This window comes from Silurus aristotelis, assembly GCF_946808225.1.
Source record: "Silurus aristotelis genome assembly, chromosome: 29".
NCBI lineage: Eukaryota > Metazoa > Chordata > Actinopteri > Siluriformes > Siluridae > Silurus > Silurus aristotelis.
Window position 1 is genome coordinate 6898052 of NC_139602.1, and position 24276 is coordinate 6922327.

The 24276-nt window shown below is 40.4% G+C and overlaps 2 protein-coding genes across 5 annotated transcripts in view; both read right to left on the reverse strand.

The window, feature by feature from the left end:
• Positions 1 to 24276, reverse strand: part of LOC310722610 (uncharacterized protein) — a 676055-nt gene that overhangs the window by 636949 nt on the left and 14830 nt on the right. Inside the window, exons 3-5 of one of the 3 annotated variants that reach the window (XR_014532409.1) lie at positions 15876 to 15965; positions 15265 to 15789; positions 12264 to 12911 (exon numbers count right to left, since the gene is read on the reverse strand). The exons of the other annotated variants lie outside the window; for them this stretch is intronic. The gene's annotated coding sequence lies outside the window, so the exon portion shown is untranslated. Of the gene's footprint in view, positions 1 to 12263; positions 12912 to 15264; positions 15790 to 15875; positions 15966 to 24276 lie in introns of those variants that run through there. 3 annotated transcript variants of the gene reach the window in all.
• Positions 2447 to 6397, reverse strand: LOC310722417 (uncharacterized protein). 2 transcript variants are annotated; one of them, XM_083534841.1, is made up of 5 exons: positions 5914 to 6397; positions 4207 to 4506; positions 3928 to 4020; positions 3735 to 3820; positions 2447 to 2754 (listed from the first exon to the last, which is right to left on the reverse strand). In XM_083534841.1, exons 1-5 carry the CDS (start codon positions 5966 to 5968, stop codon positions 2656 to 2658), a joined length of 633 nt encoding a protein of 210 aa, XP_083390967.1. In that variant the 5' UTR covers positions 5969 to 6397; the 3' UTR covers positions 2447 to 2655. The 2 variants fall into 2 exon arrangements, with proteins under 2 accessions (XP_083390967.1, XP_083390968.1); XM_083534842.1 differs by lacking the exon at positions 4207 to 4506.

Below are 24276 nucleotides of genomic sequence, written 5' to 3' on the forward strand. Positions count from 1 at the left end.
TATATTTATTTTAAATAAATTCTTTTTTTTTTCTAAATAATTTCAAATGTATAGTATGTTACAAAGCTACAAATGGACAAGTCTGTAAAACAATACATTGAATGTAATCTATCAATGAAAACGAAGCAGTTCAACCCCTATTCTTGGCATCATTTACTTCCTTTTCCATTCTCCTGTCTGTTTCTTAAATTTCACATATTTTTACAGAAAGCAGAACCACAGACTTTCACATTAACTGCAATCCTGGAAATTGCGTAATCGAACGAAACCGTCACATTGCATATTCTTATACAAAACAACCCTCTGAAATTTGTTCTGAAGTTTGAACACTTTGTCTATGTTATGTTTAGAACAAATCAGTTTTGTAGGTCAACTGGATTACATCAGATGTATAGGTTGATACTTAGTCTGTGGGTCATTTAATACCTGCTATGTGATTAAGTGTGTAAGTTGGGAGTTGTTATGGTGATTCTGCATGAAGGTCACTAGGAGGAAAGTTGATAAGATTTGCATTTCAATAGATGGTTAGTTGAGTATGTGTAGGTCTGTAGATGGTGAGCTGATCAGGTGTATAAAATAATGATATCAGATGTGTAGGTGGGCAGCCGGGGAATTTGGTCATTTGTGTAGTTTAAGATGTTTAGTGGTTAGAATTTGGGCTCTCACCGCCACGGCCCGGGTTCGATTCCCGGTCAGGGAAGCAAAGGGTTGCACAAGCCAGTGAACTCTTAGTGCCAGTCCCAAGCCCGGATAAATGGGGAGGGTTGCGTTAGGAAGGGCATCCAGCGTAAAACATGTGCCAAATCGAACATGCGGTTAACGATTATGGATGATCCGCTGTGGCGACCCCCTAATGGGAGAAGCCGAAAGGAAGTTTTAGTTGCTCGTAAGATGATCGTCTAATTCAGTAAGTATCTGGAAAGCTAATCAGGTATTGCAGTAGTTGGTCAGCTGATTAGCTAGGTAAAGCATTTAGACTCTTAGGAGGTACCACATACCAATTGGTATTGAAGGAATAGAGATACTGGCTTGGGCAGGGCAAGCAGCAGTTTCAATTTACATGGATTACAAGAATTGAAATATTTTTAATACAGTCAAGAAAATAAACCCAAGGATTTGACCTCACCACTCCACCAGTTCAGGGCTTCAAAGCAGTGGCTTCATTTAAAAACTTGGGGTCACAGCACAACCTTACCAAATCAAAAGGGTTAATTGTTTTTTGCAAAACTTCTCTTCCATCTAATCCAATCTAAATTTAAAGCAAATCTAGTGCCTTGTATTGACTGTTTGGTTGGTTAGGTGCAACACACCTTTTTAAAATAATGGATTTGTCAAAAAGATACTTACAAACCTTCGAGACCTCTTTTTTTAATCTATTTTGGGTACATGAATTTGTAACCTTCCTTTTCGCGCTGTCATTCCAGCAATATCTTATGTGTACGGTGTGTATGCGAGATGTGAGGGAGGTGGTAGCTCAGTGGTTACGGTATTGGACTTTTAATCGGAAGGTTATGAGTTCAAATCCCAGCACCGCCAACCTGCAACCGCCATTCACTGCTGGGCCTCAAGAAAGGCACTTAACCCTCACAGGCTCTGGTTGCCATATTCCGGCGATCGGGTGATGTGTATACTTGTTTGTGAATGGTTGTCATGTGTGTGCATGCAAGCTTGTATGTGCATTGCTGAAAAGGGAAACTGGCCAAAATAAGTTGTAGCCCCTTAGAACCTAATGGATTTCATCTATTTTTATTTATAATTTTATAACTCAAATAACAGAAAATTAAGGGACGCTACAGGTTCCACTCATGTCAACCGAAAACATGGATCTAATCCCAAAGCAGGTACTAAAGAATAGATATTTGAATATTTTAAAATATCTCTCAGATTTAAGCTTCCACTCTTCCTGCTTGGCTCAGTTTAACTTACTTCAGCTCAGGGAAAAGGCATAAACATAAGGCTGGGGTTAACCATACATGTGTTCACCATCACCCAGTACCCCCTTCTTGTAACTACACTTACAGATTTATACTCTGAGCTCTTTCTGCACTTGCTGCACATTTTTGCTCTTTTGTGCGATATTCTGATGATGGTGGTCAGGGTTTTCACCACACTTTGATATGTGACGCAACTCAAAGTGTTTATGCAGAGTCTGTAAAAGTGGCTCAAAAACACGAAGTAAAACCAACTAAGCACATGTTCGCTTATATTTTTATATTTATTTTTTTATCAGCACAACCACATGTCTGTGAAGGCATCCTAGGTCATAAAAAATAATGTAGAGGACAGGGGGGTATGGAGACGGATGATCTGCTGTGGCGCCCCCTAATGGGAGCAGCCGAAAGAAAAAGAAGTGCTAAACTGATATGTGTATACCCTACCACTCCCCCCACAACAATAACAGGTTACTATAGTCAATTTAATGTTATTCAAATAGAACTTTTAACAATGACTAATGTCCTAAAGTCCATATAAGTTGATCCCTTATATGTTTTAATAGATTTATTCAATAGAACATACAATATGTATAATGCTGTAGTTAAATGTAATTCACTTTAAATATTTATTATATTACTGTATTGTTATCATAACAAGACTATTACACATTTTTGACAAAACGTGTGCATGTTGTGTTAAAGTTTATACAATATGCGACTATTAAGTTAATTTGATGACTGCATATTCAGTGCTTTCATTAGTGCTGACTAATTTGGGTCTTTGAGTCGTGTGGACCACAGTGGTGTACATGACATCATCCTGCAAAGAGAACACAAACATACACACATTTCAGTCTAGAGATGTAAAAAGACATAAACTCGTACTAATATTGTAGGTTATATTGTATATAATTAGCAAAGAATTTAGCAAATTAAACTAATGACCTATTTTTCATTCTTAGTTTATGTGATGAAATGCTGAAGGTTGATGACATGCTTTTTAGCATGTGTTATTATTAGGTATTAATTATGCAGTAACGCAAATTCGGTTTAACGGCACAGATTTTTATTTACGTGCATTTTGTTTAATTGTTTTTTTATTAAAAAGTATAAAAAAATAAATAAAAAAGAGGCGAAATTACAACCATCAACCCAGCATACATTAATTCACGACGTCCTTTCTTTGCTCAAATATAAATAAAATAAATAAACCCCCGAAAAATTATTTTTAACCACTAAAAATTTGTTTTACTGATGCGCCAAGCACACATCTGGCAATTTAAACAGTCCGTGTGGAAACAACGCAAAAGTTCCGTTTGGTGTCCCGATGATTCACATCATTTAAAACACCACAAAAACTTCATGCTCTATGTTGAGTTTGGTTTCACCATGATAAACATATGTTTGCATAAAGCATCCGTATTTGTTTATGCCCTTGTTAATTATAAAAATTTTGAAAAGTATTAATTTTAAGGTACAGATATAAACGTGCGATTAACTTGCGATTAATCCAGATTAAATATCTTATTCGAATGACCACCCTAATTATATTATAAGTTCAGTTCAGGTGTTTTGAAGTGATACTTCTTTGAGCAAGAACATCGAAATATAAGCAAATATTGTATATTTCTTTTAAAGTTTTCATTTCTTTTACACATACGTATAATGAGTGAGAAACACCACTGTCTCTGCTGGAAAAAAATTTAGTAGAGAATGAGAGTGATTTTATTGTTGTAATGGTGCCCTCTAGTGGTGGGGGGAGCTAATAAACTTCATTTCAAAATGTGTGTTTTGATTCACCTGCACCCCCTTCTTTTTCCTCTGTGCTTCCTCCTTATTCTTCTGACCTGCCAGTTCTTTACAGTTTGGTGTCAGTTGTTTTCTTGCTGAAAAATAAAACAAAACCGAGAAACAGTGAGACCCATATACACACACACACACACACACACAATGCAGACATCTCAGTAAACACTTCATGTAAAGGTATATGTACCTCTGTAGCGCCACAAAATGACTCCTCCGAGGCTGAGCAAAAGCAGCACAACGGGAATGAGGATCGTGAAGATCGATGGTTCTGCAGACTCGCCTAGGAATACACAAGGATACAAGGTGCTGATGGAGTTTAAAGATGATTTTTTGGTACTGGCTGGTCAGAAGGTGTAAAGAAGGTGGTCATAAGAAAAGCTAAATAAAGATACATTTTCTGACAAGTATGACGTCCTATGCTCAGTAACAGCAACAACAATATTAATAATAATAATAATACGTTTACCTTTAACACTGATGTTGATGTCTAACCAATCCCGACCAGTTGTACACCTGTACAATCCATCATCCTCAGCAGTTAGGTGTGATATGAGTAAAGAGAGATTTCCATTTTGAACATTGCTGAGTTGAAATCTAATTTGGAAAGTTGGTACTTGATCCCAATTACCATTGAGCTTTTGGTATTTTTTCCAGTATTCTATTCGAGATTGGGACTGGGGGTCAGTGCAAGAGCAGGGCAGCAGTACTGTGTCACCTACATGTGCACTGATGTTAAATGTTTGTTTGTTGTTGTTTAGGTTGCAGCCTGCAGAAACATACAGTCATACAGTTTATTAAACTGATGTGTAAATTTGTGTAAAAAAAACAAAAGAACACAGTTCCCACTATATCGATGTAAATTTTTAAAAACGAATAAAAAATAGGATTAGTACTCAAGATGGATGCATATACACACACACTTTTCTCTCTCTTTCGAAACAGTTCTAACCCATCGAGTATTAACAGCATGAACTTCTTCAGCAGTTTGAGCTACAGGAGCTCGTCTGTTGGATCGGACCCCACGGACCAGCCTTCGCTCCCCACCTGCATCAATGATCCTCGGCCGCCCATGACCCTGTTGCTGGTTCACCACTGTTTCCCTTCGGGAACTGGAGCTGCGTCGTAACGCTTTGGGGCGTTCCCAAAGCGTTACGACTCAGCGTTTTGATCCCTCGGGGAACTAGGGTTGCGGTCGTAACCTAGAGACATTCCCCTTCAGGAACTCAAGCTGCATTGTAACGCTTTGGGGCGTTCCCTAAGCGTTACGACGCAGCGTCTCGTTCCCTCGGGGAACTAGGGTTACAGTCGTAACCTAGAGACGTTCCTTCCTTGGAGCACTTTTGATAGACACTGACCACTGGAGACCAGGAACATCCCACAACAGCTGCAGTTTTGGAGACGCTCTGACCCAGACGTCTAGACGTCACAATTTGTCAAACTCGCTCAAATCTTAATGCTTGACCGTTTTTCCTGCTTCTAACACCAACGTTGTGGACAAAATGTTTACTTGTTGCCTTATAAATAAATCCACCCACTAACAGGTGCCACGAAGAAGAGATCCTCAGTGTTTTTCACTTCACCGCTCATAATGTTATAATTGTCATAATGTTATGCCTGGTATAGAGAGTGGATATAAAAGTCTACCCACCCTTATGAAATTGCAGGTTTTTAAAATATAAAGACATAAAAAAAAAAAAAAGAAATAATTCAATATTTGGAATATTTAAAATACAAAAACCTACGACAGCCTGATTTCATAGGGCGGCACATAGTTTTCTAATGGGGGCGCTAACTGTCCTGAGAGGTAACCAGTCCAACAAAAAAATAGGTTTGTAAGTAAATAGCATACGCCAGCTATCAAATAAAGTGATTCTGTTTCATAAAAACAGATACCTATATTGTTATTAACAAATATGTTGTAGTATTTAATTGATTTATGTATTATTTACGTATATTATACGCATCATTTCTGCTTCTCACATGCTTTACTGCCTTTATTTCAAGTATCATAACATGCTCAGTCTGGGTAAAGGGGTCATTCTGATCACATTCGGGTTCTTGGCCATATAAAGAAATCTACTCTGAATCGTTAAATAGACCACATATTATTTTCTACAAGTAAGCAAATATATCTAGCACCTTTATTAGTAGTATTTTCAAATGTAGGACTCACCTTTAGTGACAGGAAGCATGACGAGGAGAAGATAAAACCCCAGCAACATTCTCATCTACAACGACAAATCTACATATTAGATACTGATCTCTCTCAGAACTCTCCAAGTTCATCTCCACCAAACAGGCTGTAATGACCGGAAACAGAATAACTCTTTTGTATTTAAGGTTTTTAGCTGAAGCATGAAAAAAGAAAGAAAAAAAAAAAAAACTCAAAGTGGTGCAGTGACTGATTTCTTGAGAATGTGTACCTCTTCCTCTTTAGGTGTTGCAAAATCATACCTCCAAAATGCATGAAACGGTTGCAAAAGACACTCTTCTGGGGTCATGATGGTGGTGGTGGTGTCTTCTGAATAGACATAGAAGGGGCTTGTAGTGCACATATGGTTAGTGGAAATTCCAATGGATTTGACATTCAAGGGGAAGTAAACGAGTGGTGAGATATGAAGAACAGGTCATGAACAAAGACCATGTTCCTTATTTTGAATGACGAAAACAGCTTTTTTTTTATCTGTAGTTATTCTTATGCCATGACTTGGTGTATATTTTAGGAAATAGAACATTGTATCACACCACTGATGCTGAGCCACAAAGATTTCCGAGTAGATTTTACAGTCACCATGGTGACGCAAAACGAAGGGAAGTGAAGTGACATTAAGGGGAGGAGGGGAGCTTTGTTCTCCACACGATACACCATAAAGCAAGTGGGTGGCACTTTGGAGCAAGAAGGCAGAACTAAATTCTTAACCAAGCAGGAAAGCAGAGCGACATCTTTCATTATGAAGCCAGTGCTTCACCAGCCACAAGTTTCCTTTCACTTGAACCCACATACATCATCTCTAGCAGAGTTATCCTCATAAAATGACCTGTTTTTTCAGTGCATTACGGTTTACCTGTGAATTTGAAATGGAGGCCACTTGTGTGTGGAAAACGCAAAAGTATAAACGGTTCATAAAAAATAAAAACTTTTTAAAAAATGTTCTTGCAGACATTTTCTCATGGTGACCAGCTGTTTTTGAGCTCTTGAAAAAACGGCTTATACGTATAACTGCGACCAAATCGATTGCCAGAACATAACAGCAAAAATCAAGTCACGGTCATGTCTTGTTGTTTGAGTTGATTGAGACACAATCAGGACTAGCTGAGCGAATGACCAAGATTAGCGGTGTCAAAGATGACAACTAGCAAAGATGGATTCTAGGCCATGTCATAAGTTGGTTGAGACAAGACCAGGAGTCAAATAAACAGGACTAGCCGAGACAAAAACCAAAACTAGCCGAGTCAAAGACTAGGACTAGCTGAGCCAAAGACCAGGACTAGCAGAGTAAAAGAAAAGGACTAGCAAAGATGAATTAAATTCCATATTTGAATGACGTGAAGACAAAAACAAAACTGAATTAAACAATAATCAGACTTCAATCAGACACTTCCAGGACTTCCCTTAAACCTCTACACAGCAAGAACATACCTAGAAATCCAGATTCTCATTTTTTTTCCCCTCCTTTTTGTCAAGCTGCATGTTACTCCTACTGCCTGGTGAGATCAGACATGTTTTTGACTTTGTCAGCCATTGCAGAATAAAAAAACAGCTATTAAATCGACATGTATATTTTGTAGTTTGTGCAGTTTGCTACAGATGCAGTTTGCAAGCTCTGACTAGGAACCTGCAATGCTAATTTTGAAAGCCTTGCGGCAGATTTTGACCATGGCAACAGGTAATGTGACAGCTGAAATATGATTGGATAGCAACTCCAACCTAAACATACACTACAGGAAGCCGTGCAAGTGAAAGAAACACTATGAAGTGAAGAAAATAGACTATTGGAATAATTAAATACATATTCATGGATTTAGTGATTCTGGTAGTGTTTTGGCCCTGATGGCCAGCCTCTGCATTTTAATAATCTAGAATAATATCCTAAGCAGGACAGGGAGGCACGCCATCAAATTCACCAAAATAAAATTATATCTTCTTCTTCTTTTTCTTTCGGCTGCTCCCATTAGGGGTCGCCACAGCGGATCATCCGTCTCCATACCACCCTGTCCTCTATATCTGCCTCTTTTACACCAACTACCTGCATGTCTTCCCTCACCACATCCATGAACCTCCTCCTTGGCCTTCCTCTTTTCCTCCTACCTGGTGGCTCCATCTTCAGCATTTTTCTACCAATATAATTCATGTCCCTTCTCTGCACATGTCCAAACCATCTCAATCTCGCCTCCCTCACCTTGTCACCACAACATCCTACATGTGCTGTCCCTCTAATAAACTCATTTCTAATCTTGTCCATCCTCGTCACTCCCAACGAAAACCTCAACATCTTCAGCTCTGCTACCTCCAGCTCCACCTCCTGTCTTTTACTCAATGCCACTGTCTCTAATCCATACAACATCGCAGGTCTCACCACAGTCCTATAAACTTTCCCTTTCATTCTTGCAGATACTCTTCTATCACAAATCACTCCTGTCACTCTTCTCCACCCACTCCACCCTGCCTGCACTCTTTTCTTTACTTCCCTAACACACTCTCCATTACTTTGCACTGTTGACCCCAGGTACCTGAACTCCTCCACCTTCTTCACCTCTTCACCCTGCAACCGCATCACTCCACTGCCCTCCCTCTCATTCACACACATGTACTCTGTCTTACTCCTACTGACTTTCATTCCCCTTCTCTCAAGCGCATATCTCCACCTCTCCAGGCTCTTCTCAACCTGCTCTCTACTCTCACCACAAATCACAATATCATCTGCAAACATCATAGTCCAGGGAGACTCCTGTCTGACCTCGTCCGTCAACCTGTCCATCACCACTGCAAACAGGAAAGGGCTCAGGGCCGATCCTTGATGTAGTCCAACCTTCACCCTGAACCAGTCTGTCGTACCTACTGCACACTTTACTGCCGTCACACTGTCCTCATACATGTCCTGCACCACCCTCAAATACTTCTCTGACACACCTGACTTCCTCATACAATACCACAACTCCTCTCTCGGCACCCTGTCGTACGCTTTCTCTAAATCCACAAATACACAATGCAGCTCCTTCTGTCCTTCTCTATACTTCTCCATCAACATCCTCAAAGCAAATAAGGCATCTGTGGTGCTCTTCCTCGGCATGAAACCATACTGTTGCTCACAGATGGTCACCTCTTCTCTCAGCCTGGCTTCCAGTACTCTTTCCCATAACTTCATGGTGTGACTGATCAACTTAATTCCCCTGTAGTTACTGCAGGTTTGCACATCTCCCTTATGCTTAAAGATCGGTACCAGCACACTCCTTCTCCATTCCTCAGGCATCCTCTCCCCTTCCAGAATCCTGTTAAACAATCTGGTTAAAAACTCCACTGCCATCTCTCCTAAACATCTCCACGCTTCTACCGGTATGTCATCTGGTCCAACCGACTTTCCATTCTTCATCCTCTTAATCGCTGCTCTCACTTCCTCCTTACTAATCCTATCTACATCCTGCTTCACCAACTCCACATCCTCCAACCTTCTCTCTCTCTGATTTTCCTCATTCATCAGCTGCTCAAAATACTCCCTCCATCTTCTCAACACACTCTCCTCACTAGTCAACACATTTCCCTCTCCATCCTTTATTGCTCTAACTTGCAGTACATCCTTCCCAGCTCGGTCCCTCTGCTTGGCCAATCGGTATAAATCCTTTTCTCCTTCCTTAGTGTCCAACCTCTTATACAGTTCCTCATATGCCTTTTCCTTGGCTTTCGCCACATCCCTTTTAACCTGCTGCCGCATCTCCTTGTACTCCTGCCTACTTTTCTCATCACTCTGTCGATCCCACTTCTGTTTTGCCAATCTCTTTCCCCTAATGCTCTCCTGCACTTCCTCATTCCACCACCACGTCTCCTTGTCTTGCTTTCTATTTCCAGATGTCACACCAAGTACTTTTCTAGCTGCCTCCCTCATCACTCCTGCGGTAGTTGCCCAATCATCCGGCACCTCTTCACCACCACCAAGCCCCTGTCTGACCTCTTCCCTGAACCTCACACTACACTCTTCCTCCTTCAGTTTCCACCATCTTATTCTTCTTTCAAACCTTACTTTCCTCCTCTTCTTCTTCGCCTCCAAAACCATCCTACAGACCACCATTCGATGCTGTCTAGCTACACTGTCCCCCGCCAACACCTTACAGTCTCCAATCTCCTTCAGGTTGCATCTCCTACACAGAAGATAATCCACCTGTGTGCACCTTCCTCCGCTCTTATACGTCACCCTATGATCCTCCTTCTTCTTAAAATACGTGTTCACCACTGCCATTTCCATCCTTTTAGCAAAATCTACCACCATCTGCCCTTCCACATTCCTCTCCTTAAAACCATACCTACCCATCACCTCCTCATCACCTCTGTTCCCTTCACCTACATGCCCATTAAAGTCTGCCCCAATCACCAATCGTTCTTTCCTAGGTACACCATCTACCACTTCATCTAATTCACTCCAGAATCTTTCCTTCTCCTCCATCTCACAGCCAACTTGTGGAGCATAGGCACTGATGACATTTATCATCATCCCTTCAACTTCCACCTTCACGATCATCACCCTATCAGAAACTCTCTTCACCTCCACTACACTCTTACTGTACTCTTCCTTCAGAATCACCCCTACACCATTTCTCTTCCCATCCACACCATGATAAAACAGTTTAAACCCACCTCCAATGTTCCTGGCCTTACTCCCTTTCCACTTGGTCTCCTGAACACACAACACATCTACCTTTCTCCTCTCCATCATATCAGCTATCTCTCGCCCTTTACCCGTCATAGTACCAACATTTAAAGTACCAACCCGAACCTCTACTCTCCTACACTGCTCCTTTTCCTGCCGTCTCTGTAGACGTCTTCCTCCTCTCCTTCTCCTCCTTCGGCCAACAGTAGCCCAATTTCCACCGGTACCCTGTCGGCTAACGATACCTGTGGCGGTCGTTGTTAACCCGGGCCTCGACCGATCCGGTATGAAATTCTCATTTGTGATCCGCATATTTGATTTGGCACATGTTTTACGCTGGATGCCCTTCCTAACGCAACCCTCCCCATTTACCCGGGCTTGGGACCGGCACTAAGAGTACACTGGCTTGTGCCCCCCTAATGGCTGGGTTACCAAAATAAAATTATATATATATATATATATATATATATATATATATATATATATATATATATATATATATATATATATATATATATATATATATATATATAATTATTATTATTTTATTTTATTTTTTTTTTTACTCCAATTTAATGAAATCAAGTGCAAAGACAAACATTTTTTATCCCAGCATAATTCTCATTGATGAAACAGCAGATTTTACAACAGTACACCCAGAACTTAACATTTGCAATATGCACACACTGTGTGTTATCCAAAGATCTCTAAACACCAACAGAACGCAGCATGATGTCAGTCGATTACAAAATATGAGTAATGTTTCCTTTTTATTTGTTACACACCAAACCCACACAGTGCTCGCTGCTGCAAAAAATAACCACTCTGTTCTTTTTTTAGTATTATTCTGAAATTATTTGAAATAGAAAATTAATAGTAAATAGTTATACTTAGGCGTGACAAAGTGTCAGCTGAAAAGAATCAGTGCGGGTGAGAAATAATCAGCATCAGCATATTTTTTTAATACTAGAGACACTTAAATGACATGTAATGCACATATTTGCAATAGTGAAGTCCCTGTTTAAGTTGAACGAACACCCATTATAAAAATGTTCTAACACAAAATCTGTCATTTGCTGGTCAGCAATTACTATTGTGACTATCAGAATTGATAGGTCAACATTTCTTTTTAGAAGACAAATCACAGTCATGTTATTTAATTTTTTTTTATTTTTTAGTATACACATTTATAATATGTGGAGTGGTGGCTCCAGCGGTTAAGGCGCTAGGTTACGGATCGGAAGGTCGGGGGTTTAAGCCCCGGTATCGCCAAGCTGCCACTCTTGGGCCCTTGAGCAAGGCCCTTAACCCTTTATGCTCCAGGGGACCCTTACAGAAATAAAATAAATCAAGGAGTGCGACGTGGGGCCACCTTCCCGTGGGCTCACCACCTGCAGGAGGGACCGTAAGGGACCGGTGCTGAGAGGATTGGGCAGCAGTTGAAGGCGGGGGCCTTGACAGCCCGATCCCTGGACACGGAGAAGTGTCTGGGGAATCTGCTTAGACTGCTGCCCCTGCGACCCGAATTACGGATAAGCGGGAGAAGATGAAATTTGAAATGAACATTTGGAATATACTGTATGTTTTATGTAATATAATTCCCAATCCCAATATATTTCCGATTGTGTCATAAATGTTTTAATTTAGGGTTTCTAGACTTAACAAATATATGGCTCAGGTTTTTATTTTAACTGGACATAAATATTACTTGAAATCTGCATTTAGGATATACAGTATATCCCATAAATATCTTAGGGTAAAAGTGTTGAACATGAATTAATCCTACAGGTTGTAAAGTTGAGTCAAAATCTATAGAGGATAAACTAGACCAACCCCAAATCTTGAGGTATTGGGATCTTGATTTTAATCTAAATGAATATTCAGGTGCTCTTTACTTGATGTAAACTTGGATAAATTCTGGACCCTTAGTTTAAAGGGAAGAGTTCTGAACATGATGATTTAAAATCTTGAACCGGTGCTCTGGCATTGAATTGAAATCAAGAGCTATGAGTTCTGGTTTCGACCCACATTCTAGAACTACAAGTTCTTGACTTGACTCAGATGGGTATTCCAGACTGAGTTGAAATCTTGAAATCAAAATCTTTATTTGTTTTAAAATTTTAAGCTATGGATTCTGGGCTCCTCTCAAAGTCTTAAGGTTATGAATTAAACTATTGTAACTGGGGGTTCTGGCTTTGTTTGAAATCTAAAGCTCTAGGAACATGACTGGACTGAAAATCTAGACCTATGGAATTTGTACCAATTCCTAGCGCTACAAAGTTCTGAAATTAAATAAACTATAAATCAAGATCTATGAGTTCTTTTAACCTTCCTCTTATGTTAGGGTCGGCACCGACCCGTTTTTAGGTTTAAATGCACAGAAGTACCACATAAATTTGTTTATTGCATCAAGGTTTTTTTACTTTGTCAGGAACCTCTATTTAAACAAAATAAAACAAAAAAAATCTCTTTAACTAAATTATAAATTTCTCTGATTAAAATTATGACCTTTGTGGTGTTAGGGTCGGTTTCGACCCAGTTATAATATAACGTTTTAAAACAATAATTAGTGCTAAATCTAAAATCATAAACACACTATCAGTTTAATAACACAGTCAGCCAACAGCTCACTGACAGTCAGCTCCTCTCCTAACCCTGTAAGCTTTACTTAGGGGCTTCTCTCTTTGCCTGTTTATCGCCTTTCCTGAACGAGGAAAAAAAACTAACAAAAATGGACATGTAAGACATGCATAAGACCAATTCAGTTTGGAGTTGGTGACTTGCAGAGTGCATATCTCCAGTTTGCAGCATGCAAAAAATGTGAAGATTGAGATCATCTCTTCGCTGAAAATGAGGCCGAGGACACAGAGCAGCATCGCGATACAGATGAACCAGGAGACACAGACACATCTGATGAGTCTGATGAAGAGGTCGCCGGTGCTGAAGCTGCTTCTGCTCCTTTTGAAACATTAAAATCCAAAAGTGGTAACATCTGTTGGACCTCAGTACCTCCTGAATTACATGGCAGGGTAACTGCTGCAATTGTCATCAAAATGACCCCTGGGATCACTAGGTTTGCTGTGATGAGAGTAAGTGACATCAAGACTCCACTTTCTTCAAAATTTGCTTTTACAGACAACACCACCGTTGTTTTTTTATTGTCACAATTCACAAAGATGCAGATGTGTCATCAGGAAGTGAGACAAAGGCCATACTTATCCTGGACTATAATAAAAACAAAGGAGGAGTGGACAACCTGGATAAGATGACTGTCACCTACACTTGGCAGGAATGAGTAATGACCAGGAGATGGCCAGTGGTTGTGTTTTATAACATCCTAGATGTGTCTGCATACAATGCATTTGTGTTGTGGCACCACATCCAGCTAGGGTGGACCTCAACCAAAAAAAACAAGCGAAGAATGTTTCTTGAGGAGCTAGGAAGTTCCTTAGTCAAGACACCCATTACGAAGCTGAGACCCAGCCATGGTTAGACAGCTGCAGAGTTCACCTAGCACTCTATCCATGCCATCAGCAACTCAAGGAGCATCAGCACCAGCATCCTTCTCAGCTAGCCCTGCCTCAACATCAACCAGCACAGCAACAGCCACAACCCCACTGAAGCCACCTGATTCTAAAAGAAAGAGGTGTCAGGTCTGCCCTAGCAATAAGGACAGAAAGACAAACATATTGTGCTTCTACTGCAAAAAAAAATATCTCTGCAAGTTTTTACCACACGTGCATTTAAACACACACGTATGTTTTTGCAAACAAACACTTTTTTTGGGGGCTAGTACTTGATTTGCTTGATGTTTGTTTGACTGAAAATCTTTTTTTTCATTCATTCATTTTTTCCCGCTTATCTGTAATTCGGGTCGCGGGGGCAGCAGTCTAAGCAGGCCCCCGCCTTCGACTGCTGCCCAATCCTCACAGCACCGTCCCTTACGGTCCCTCCTGCAGGTGGTGAGCCCACGGGAAGGTGGCCCCACGTCACGGACCTTGATATTTCCCTCGTAAAGGACCCCCAGAGCATAGAGGGTTAAGGGCCTTGCTCAAGGGCCCAAGAGCGGCAGCTTGGCGATACTGGGGCTTGAACCCCAGACCTCCTGATCGGCAACCCAGCGCCTTAACCGCTGGAGCCACCACTCCCCCTGACTGCAAATCTATATATTTTTATTATTACTAGTTCTAATTTTATTTAGTATTTCTATTAAAGCTCTATTTAAAAAAAAAGAATTTTTTTTGGAGTAAAAATATATGGGTCAAAATTTACCCAAACAGCATAGATGTTACTATAGTTAATAATATTAAAATAATTTGTATTTTTTTTTTTTTTTTTTTTTTATTTAGAGATGTTTTCTAATACCCCTTAGTAATAGTCAGGCAACATAACAATCTTTCATTTATTTATATAATTCTCTTGAGGTTCATTTTACACTTTTTTTTTATTGAAAACGAGAGGTATGCTATCAAATGAAAGGCCTAGGGGGCCACACAAAAAACATTAAAAGCAATATTTTTATGGCTAAGGAAACCTAACAAGGTAACCAAGAGGTAGGAAACAGATTGGATGATAAATAATAGTTTAGAGGGTATTTTATGACTGTTTTAAGACATGGGTCAAAACCGACCCGTTAACATAAGAGATAGTAACAGAAAGCTAACATAAGACAAAGGTTAATACCTTCAGGGCTCCACTTTAAGTATTAAGGTAGTAGATCTAAACATAGCTTAATATATTGAACTGGGGAATTTGGCTTTGTTTTGAATTCTAGAGGTAGGTTGTTTTTGAGTGGAATGTTAATCAAGAGCTAGGGACTCATTACTTAAGCTGGAAACAGAGCTAGAATTGCTGGGCTCCACTCTAAACTTTATAGTCCTGAACTTAACTCAAAATCTTGAATTAGGGGTTCTAGACGTGACCAGAAATTTTTATCTATTGGGTCTTCCCTTTAGATTGTACTCTTTCTCTCCTTCTTAAAGTCAAAAAGAATAATTGAAGTGCTCTTATTCAAATACCAGAACAACAATTTATGTTTTGTAAAAACACAGGACAATAAACAATGCATACAATATATATAAGATATATAAGAGCTTGATAATGAACCACTATTCTTTTGTTTGAGGCTTATTGTTCAATATTCACACTTCCATCTTCATCAGCTGTGTAGTAGTGAACTCAGGAGGTACCTGACAGAGATGAGAGCAAAGTGGTTAGAACCTCCACAGAAATGTTTAGCTTGAACGTAAATGTGTGTGTTATTGTGTTTGTGTACCTTTTTTTTGGGTGGTGCAATAAACCCAAGCCACAATAATGTGCAGAAAGATCACAGTTATCATGGCAAAGGGGATGAATGGAAGAGACTCTGGAGAGACTACAAAACATGTTTGTTAATTATATATTTTATTTCTAATTTCACAAACCTTTATAATTTATTTGTGTATGTTTTTTTCTATGATAATGCATTTTTCAAGACAAAGATAATTTAATAATTTTTTTTTATTAGAATAATCATTAATATAGTGGCATGATAACCACTGATTAAGCTATTTTTTTTATAGCAGCTGTCATGTACTGCATATTAATTGTTGTGTGTGCACACTGAAAACCCACAGCAAGATTCGGCGTTTGGTGAACAAGAAAGCGAAGGCTAAATTGTGAACAAGAAACATGAAAACAAAACCTTATGACCTACTTAGCTAGGAATAGTCTGACTGATGAGCCTTCTACCAAATCCAAACCAAAGGCACATAAGGGGGTCTCTCCCAATAAGTCCAAAACAGAGACCTCCCAGGAGGATCTTCTAGCCAGTTGCAATCAAGAGGCCTACCGGGAAACCCCTCCAACAAGGTTCAAGCCAGCAACCCATGAGGCTAATGCTTCATCCCATGTTCTGTCCATGAAAAGGGCCACGCCGGGGACTCCACCCACAATCCGCTCAATCCAGAGGGTCATGACAAGGCCTCTCTTAATGACCTGCTTAAGCCAGGGTGCCATGCCAGGGCCTCCCTCCACAACCTGCTCAATGCAAGAGGGTGATATTAGGGCCTTCCTCCATGATCCATTAAAGACAGGGGGTGATGGGATGGCACAACCTCTTTCCACAACCTGCTCAAGCCAAGGAGGGATGGCCTTTCCACCCTCACATTATGCTCAAGTCAGAGGCTTCGCTGTACAGCCTTAATCCAACAACCTGTCTTCAGCCTTTTAGAGTACCCCAACAAAGGAAATATCTGGGTTTTTTCTCTAATTAACTTACCTGCAATTGCATCCACTCTCACTGTTGGGTACTTTCAGTGTGCACATACAAAAAATAATATCAGTCACACACTGCCAAATGTTTTACTTTATTTATCCCACAATTTAATGTATTACAATTGGAGAAAGATGGATCATACTTTGTTTCATCTACTTATACAGTAGATACTATTAATGTTGTAGAATGTACCTTTCCATTCATAAACAGTTCCTCAGCAGTGCTGTAAATTTTAAAACAAAAGTACAGCTTCTCATATTACTAATTACAAATTACAGAAATCTGTGAAACAATTCAACACTTCTGAGCAATTAGAAACCCCACATTTCAAGAACACAGGTACTAATACAGGGTGTGTTGTTTACCTTTAACAACAAGCTTTACGTCTGTGTAGCGACGTTTTCCAAGGTCACATCTGTAAACTCCTTCGTCCTCTTTAATCAGGCTTGATATGAGTAGAGAGAGATTTCCTGGAGACCGTTCATTAGACACCTGAAATCTGTGTCCATCAGTGGACACATCACTCCAAACTTTCATTATACTGTATTTCCTCCACTTGTATTGCTTAGGCTTGGTGTTTAGGTCGGTGGAGTGGCACGGCAGCAAAATTGAGCCTCCTGTGTGTGCAGTGATGGTTAATTCTTCTTTCTGGCTGCTTTCACTGTTTCCTGAATAAAACACATAGTTGAATAAATATAAATTTTTTTGTGTGATGTGGCTTGGCATAGCACAACCTTCCCAAGCAAGCAAGCAAAGGTAGGTAGGTACGTAGGTAGTGAGTTATTTGTCTCAGATCTTGAGGTTTCTGTCTGCAAGGTTTTCCTTTGATTCCTTCCAGATAAATTCTAGTATGTGTATTGGCTACAAATCTTGGAAATCTACCTCTGGTCCACCTTTCTTATTGGATCTGGATTCCCCAAAGGAACACTATGTGGAAATCTGGACTACATCCTAGCTATCACATTATAGGACATCACACCTAAAGTCACCAATCCACTCACAAATGAGAGGAAACTGAAGGAAACCTATACAGACTCCAAGCAGACAGTAACCCAACCTCAGGACTAACTCTTAGCACTATCAGATGGCAGTGGCAGTACAAAAACATAGGTTTAAGCACAAAATCATTGGAAAATAATTACCTTGAACAGTAAGATGGATGTATGTGTAATTCTCAGCTGTAACCTCACACCTGTAAAATCCCTCATCTCCTATGGTCAGGTTGGATATGAGTAAAGAGAAATTTCCTGGAGAGACACCGTTAAACAGCTGTACTCTTTTTCCATTAATGTCATCCCACATGTTTTTGTGCTCATTTAGTTTCTTCCAGCGGAAACTCTGAGTTGTGATAACATCAGTACAGTAGCAAGGCAATAGTACCACATCAGATACATTTGCTTTGATTTCAAAGCTGTGTCCATGGTTTGCTAGAATGCAGGCTGTAACAATCTTCTTCTTCTTCTTCTTCTTTCGGCTGCTCCCATTAGGGGTCGCCACAGCGGATCATCCGTCTCCATACCACCCTGTCCTCTATATCTGCCTCTTTTACACCAACTACCTGCATGTCTTCCCTCACCACATCCATGAACCTCCTCCTTGGCCTTCCTCTTTTCCTCCTACCTGGTGGCTCCATCTTCAGCATTTTTCTACCAATATAATTCATGTCCCTTCTCTGCACATGTCCAAACCATCTCAATCTCGCCTCCCTCACCTTGTCACCACAACATCCTACATGTGCTGTCCCTCTAATAAACTCATTTCTAATCTTGTCCATCCTCGTCACTCCCAACGAAAACCTCAACATCTTCAGCTCTGCTACCTCCAGCTCCACCTCCTGTCTTTTACTCAATGCCACTGTCTCTAATCCATACAACATCGCAGGTCTCACCACAGTCCTATAAACTTTCCCTTTCATTCTTGCAGATACTCTTCTATCACAAATCACTCCTGTCACTCTTCTCCACCCACTCCACCCTGCCTGCACTCTTTTCTTTACTTCCCTAACACACTCTCCATTACTTTGCACTGTTGACCCCAGGTACCTGAACTCCTCCACCTTCTTCACCTCTTCACCCTGCAACCGCATCACTCCACTGCCCTCCCTCTCATTCACACACATGTACTCTGTCTTACTCCTACTGACTTTCATTCCCCTTCTCTCCAGCGCATATCTCCACCTCTCCAGGCTCTTCTCAACCTGCTCTCTACTCTCACCACAAATCACAATATCATCTGCAAACATCATAGTCCAGGGAGACTCCTGTCTGACCTCGTCCGTCAACCTGTCCATCACCACTGCAAACAGGAAAGGGCTCAGGGCCGATCCTTGATGTAGTCCAACCTTCACCCTGAACCAGTCTGTCGTACCTACTGCACACTTTACTGCCGTCACACTGTCCTCATACATGTCCTGCACCACCCTCAAATACTTCTCTGACACACCCGACTTCCTCATACAATACCACAACTCCTCTCTCGGCACCCTGTCGTACGCTTTCTCTAAATCCACAAATACACAATGCAGCTCCTTCTGTCCTTCTCTATACTTCTCCATCAACATCCTCAAAGCAAATAAGGCATCTGTGGTGCTCTTCCTCGGCATGAAACCATACTGTTGCTCACAGATGGTCACCTCTTCTCTCAGCCTGGCTTCCAGTACTCTTTCCCATAACTTCATGGTGTGACTGATCAACTTAATTCCCCTGTAGTTACTGCAGGTCTGCACATCTCCCTTATGCTTAAAGATCGGTACCAGCACACTCCTTCTCCATTCCTCAGGCATCCTCTCCCCTTCCAGAATCCTGTTAAACAATCTGGTTAAAAACTCCACTGCCATCTCTCCTAAACATCTCCACGCTTCTACCGGTATGTCATCTGGTCCAACCGACTTTCCATTCTTCATCCTCTTAATCGCTGCTCTCACTTCCTCCTTACTAATCCTATCTACATCCTGCTTCACCAACTCCACATCCTCCAACCTTCTCTCTCTCTGATTTTCCTCATTCATCAGCTGCTCAAAATACTCCCTCCATCTTCTCAACACACTCTCCTCACTAGTCAACACATTTCCCTCTCCATCCTTTATTGCTCTAACTTGCAGTACATCCTTCCCAGCTCGGTCTCTCTGCTTGGCCAATCGGTATAAATCCTTTTCTCCTTCCTTAGTGTCCAACCTCTTATACAGTTCCTCATATGCCTTTTCCTTGGCTTTCGCCACATCCCTTTTAACCTGCTGCCGCATCTCCTTGTACTCCTGCCTACTTTTCTCATCACTCTGTCGATCCCACTTCTGTTTTGCCAATCTCTTTCCCCTAATGCTCTCCTGCACTTCCTCATTCCACCACCACGTCTCCTTGTCTTGCTTTCTATTTCCAGATGTCACACCAAGTACTTTTCTAGCTGCCTCCCTCATCACTCCTGCAGTAGTTGCCCAATCATCCGGCACCTCTTCACCACCACCAAGCCCCTGTCTGACCTCTTCCCTGAACCTCACACTACACTCTTCCTCCTTCAGTTTCCACCATCTTATTCTTCTTTCAAACCTTACTTTCCTCCTCTTCTTCTTCACCTCCAAAACCATCCTACAGACCACCATCCGATGCTGTCTAGCTACACTGTCCCCCGCCAACACCTTACAGTCTCCAATCAATGCAGGCTGTAACAATAAATACAGGTAATTTAAAAAATTAATTTTTCTTCACATTCCACGAATATTCCACAGCATTATGCAGAATTAATGAATGACCGGGTCATGTATGAGTTGCCATGTTACTGAGAAACCACTAACTGGTTGTTTGATGTACCTTCATGTGTCAGAATGCATAAAGTTACAGGCTTATGTCTGACTTTTGAAAGCACTGACACCAGAGAATTCTTGAGAATGCTTAATAACATTTCCATTTAGTTTTGTTTTTGCAAATGCACTGAACTTAAAGAAGTTTGCAGTTGGGCAGGTGGAGGTACAGTATCTGATTATGTGCATGTGTGACCCCATATTGATAAAATACCATTGATTGCAGCTTGTGCGAGACCCAGAATTTGGATGGGGAGTTCCTGGATGCCACTGGCTATTATCAGAGGTGTGTACCTAATTTTTTCAATGTCACCAGTTGTTGTGGTTGTATGGGTGGAATTTCTGCTAGGAAAAAGGGGACACACCAAACTATCAGTGAAAAAAGCCTAGTACACACTATCAAGAAGAAGAAAGAATGGCCATCAGGTAGGTGGTCCACACCTTCTAATATTATCTGATGCTCAATGCAAAACACTCCACTGCTCCATTATCTCATTTCAAGGAAGCCCCAGAATTGCCAACTCCTAGGTCCAAAAATACCCCCTTCAATGGATGCAAAATGTCAGTCAGTATTTTTCGTTGCTAAGTGATTACTAGGTCAAGAAAATATGATCACATAACCCCAATCTTATCTTTCCTACATTGGCTTCCTGTTAAGTTTCGAATAGACTTAAAAGTACTGCTACTCACTTATAAAGCACTAAATGGTTTGGCTCTCATGTATCAGTCTTTTAACACGCTACAGTCCGTCACGCTACCTGAGATCTCAAAAATCTGGGCTTCTAGTAGTTTCTAGAATAGCAAAGTCCACTAAAGGCGGTAGAGCATTTTCACATTTAGCTCCCAAACTTTGGAATTGTCTTCCTGACAGTGTTCGGGGTTCAGACACACTCACCCAGTTTAAGTGCAGATTGAAAACATATCTTTTTAGCAAAGACTACACATAACACGTCTCACATCATAACCTTGTGCTCCAGAACATCTGATCACATGCACATTTTTAACTTGTGCTGTTAATATTATGAGCAGCAGCTATACTAATTTCTTTCCACTGCTTCTCTTTCTCTCCCCATCCCGAGGCTTCCTGAGGTTTGCCCAGCTCCAGTTACGTACCACCTAATGAAGATTATGGACTTTAAAGAAGTAGATGCCGAACTCGCAAACATCCTGAACCATCTAGAGACGTACCAGTGCCAATTGGATCCCACTACATGTGTGGAGTTTTGACTTTGGACCTCCTGGAGTGTTTAAAGGCTCTGGCATGGAGAAGCTGTTGCTGGATCTGTGATGATCACAAATGTTGTAGCTCCTACTTTTATACCAAAGACTGTAGAAAGTATAATCCTATACTCCAGTACTCATGTTAGTTCTCACACTCCAGTGTTCTGTATTGTTGAAAGATTTATGATCAAACTCTTGATGTCACCCAAATGAGGATGGGTTCCCCTTTTGAGTCTGGTTCCTCTCAAGGTTTCTTCCTCATAACATCTAATGGAGTTTTTCCTTGCCACAGGCTTGCTCATCAGGGATAAATGCACACCATTTACCTTGACTGTTGATTTCTGTAAAGCTGCTTTGAGACAATGTCTGTTGTGAAAAGCGCTATAGAAATAAACTTGACTTGACTTGACTTGACTTGCTAATACAAAATAAATGTCCATGTGACAAAGGCAACTATTTGAACTTTACTTGATCCTTAATTTGTCTGTTTTTTTCTGGACAATGGCGTAATGTAAATGAAAATATAAACATGAACTTTAAGTGAACATGAACTTTACATAGCATAAGCTGTACATGAAGATCAGTTCCACCTGTCTAAGTCGTCCTTTACTAATTTAGATTATGGGGTTCTACATTTGCACATATTTTGTTTCTTTGCTTGCTTACATTAAGCATTTACTGTACAAGTCAAGCTTGCTAAAACTGGAAAAATGGGAGCATATTGGACAGAAAGTATTAATATCCACCTGTGATTGCAGCTAAAACAAATCAATGAACACTTTTGACAACTGAAAAAGTATTAAGTATTATTTTCTGCTCCGTATTGGACCTTATAGTATAGAGTCCACCATGTGTCAGATGCTTCCTCTGTTTGAGTACGATATTAACCAGGGCTTACTCTACACTTGACTCATAAATGTTCCTCTTATTTGTAACCAGAAGTTCCCCACTCACCTTCAGCCACATGCAGTACCATGAAGAGAAGATACACGCTCGGTAACATTTCTGTTCAAGAAAGCCAACCTCACACCACACGCTGAAAACTATACAGTCATAAAGCGTTCTTGGCAGATTTTAACTAAAACCGACCACCAGGAAGGAGATGTGAGTCACCCAGACATTTTTTTTCGGCTTCCTCATTTTTTATCCAGCAGATCTACTATGTTGAAACACAGGGTTTTCAGAAATAGTCCAAGTTAGAAACCCTGTGCATATAAACAGATTTTTTTTATTTGATAGCCAAAAGGAGGTTTAAAATACAATATAAATGGTTACATGGTACACTTTGTTTCTTTATATATTTTATTATACAATGCTCATGTAAATGTTTCAAGTGTTTATATGTTATTTAAAACAGATGAGTTCCAAATTGCCTGCCTGTAAATTTCTTCACTAGTTTCAATAGTTGCAGTATCCTTCTTGATCCAGTTATGGTATAAGCTTGAGGACACATCATAAAAGCAAGATCTCTCTGCAAGATTTTTGTTTGACTTCTTGAAATCCCATATACCTGTATTATTTTTAGATCTTTACATCTTCATGGTATTTAATTTTTAGCACCAAGTCACACTTTATTTCATGCATTATTTCATGCAGAAATCAATTTCTGACACTGCTATCTTCAGTCACAATTGCAGACGTGGTCAGAATAGCATCGGTCGCACAGCTCCCGATGTACACAGACTTATGAAGGTCGGTGCTCTCTGTGACTGTGCGTGCATGCCATCTGTTGGCATGTTACAAAAGAAGTTTTTTTACTTTTTGATACCGCCTCATATATATATATATATATATATATATATATATATATATATATATATATATATATATATATATATATATATATATATATATATGGGTTCTATCTGTCATGTGATCTTTTAGACAACATCGGAAAGACTGAACAAGAATTAATGGGATGCATGAAGTCATGGCTAGCTCAAAGACAAACTTAACAATGGGCATTATATACACATTATACAGTAAGGAAAATAAGTATTTGAACACCCTGCTATTTTGCAAGTTCTCCCACTTAGAAATCATGGAGGGGTCTGAAATTGTCTTCGTAGGTGCATGTCCACTGTGAGAGAAAAACTTTCTTTCGGCTTTCCCGTTAGGGGTCGCCACAGCGGATCCTCCGCACGTTTGATTTGGCACATGTTTTTACGCTGGATGCCCTTCCTAACGCAACCCTCCCCAATTTATCCGGGCTTGGGACCGGCACTGAGAGTGGCTGGGGATGGTTCCCTGACCGGGGATCAAACCCGGGTCGCAGCGGTGAGAGCGCTGCATCTTAACCACTAGACCACCAGGGGCACTGTGAGAGACATAATCTAAAAAAAAAAATTAGAAATCACAATATATGATTTTTAAACTATTTATTTGTATGATACAGCTGCAAATAAG

What these genes read in the sequence shown, in the direction of transcription:
- LOC310722417 (XM_083534841.1), bottom strand. Translation starts at nt 5,968, where the DNA reads ATGAGAATGTTGCTGGGGTTTTATCTTCTCCTCGTCATGCTTCCTGTC. An exon ending in CATGCTTCCTGTCACTAAAG is followed by an intron (nt 4,507 to 5,913) that starts GTGAGTCCTACA and finishes ATGTTTCTGCAG; the next exon opens with GCTGCAACCTAAACAACAAC. An exon ending in GGAAAAAGAAGGGGGTGCAG is followed by an intron (nt 2,755 to 3,734) that starts GTGAATCAAAAC and finishes TTCTCTTTGCAG; the next exon opens with GATGATGTCATGTACACCAC.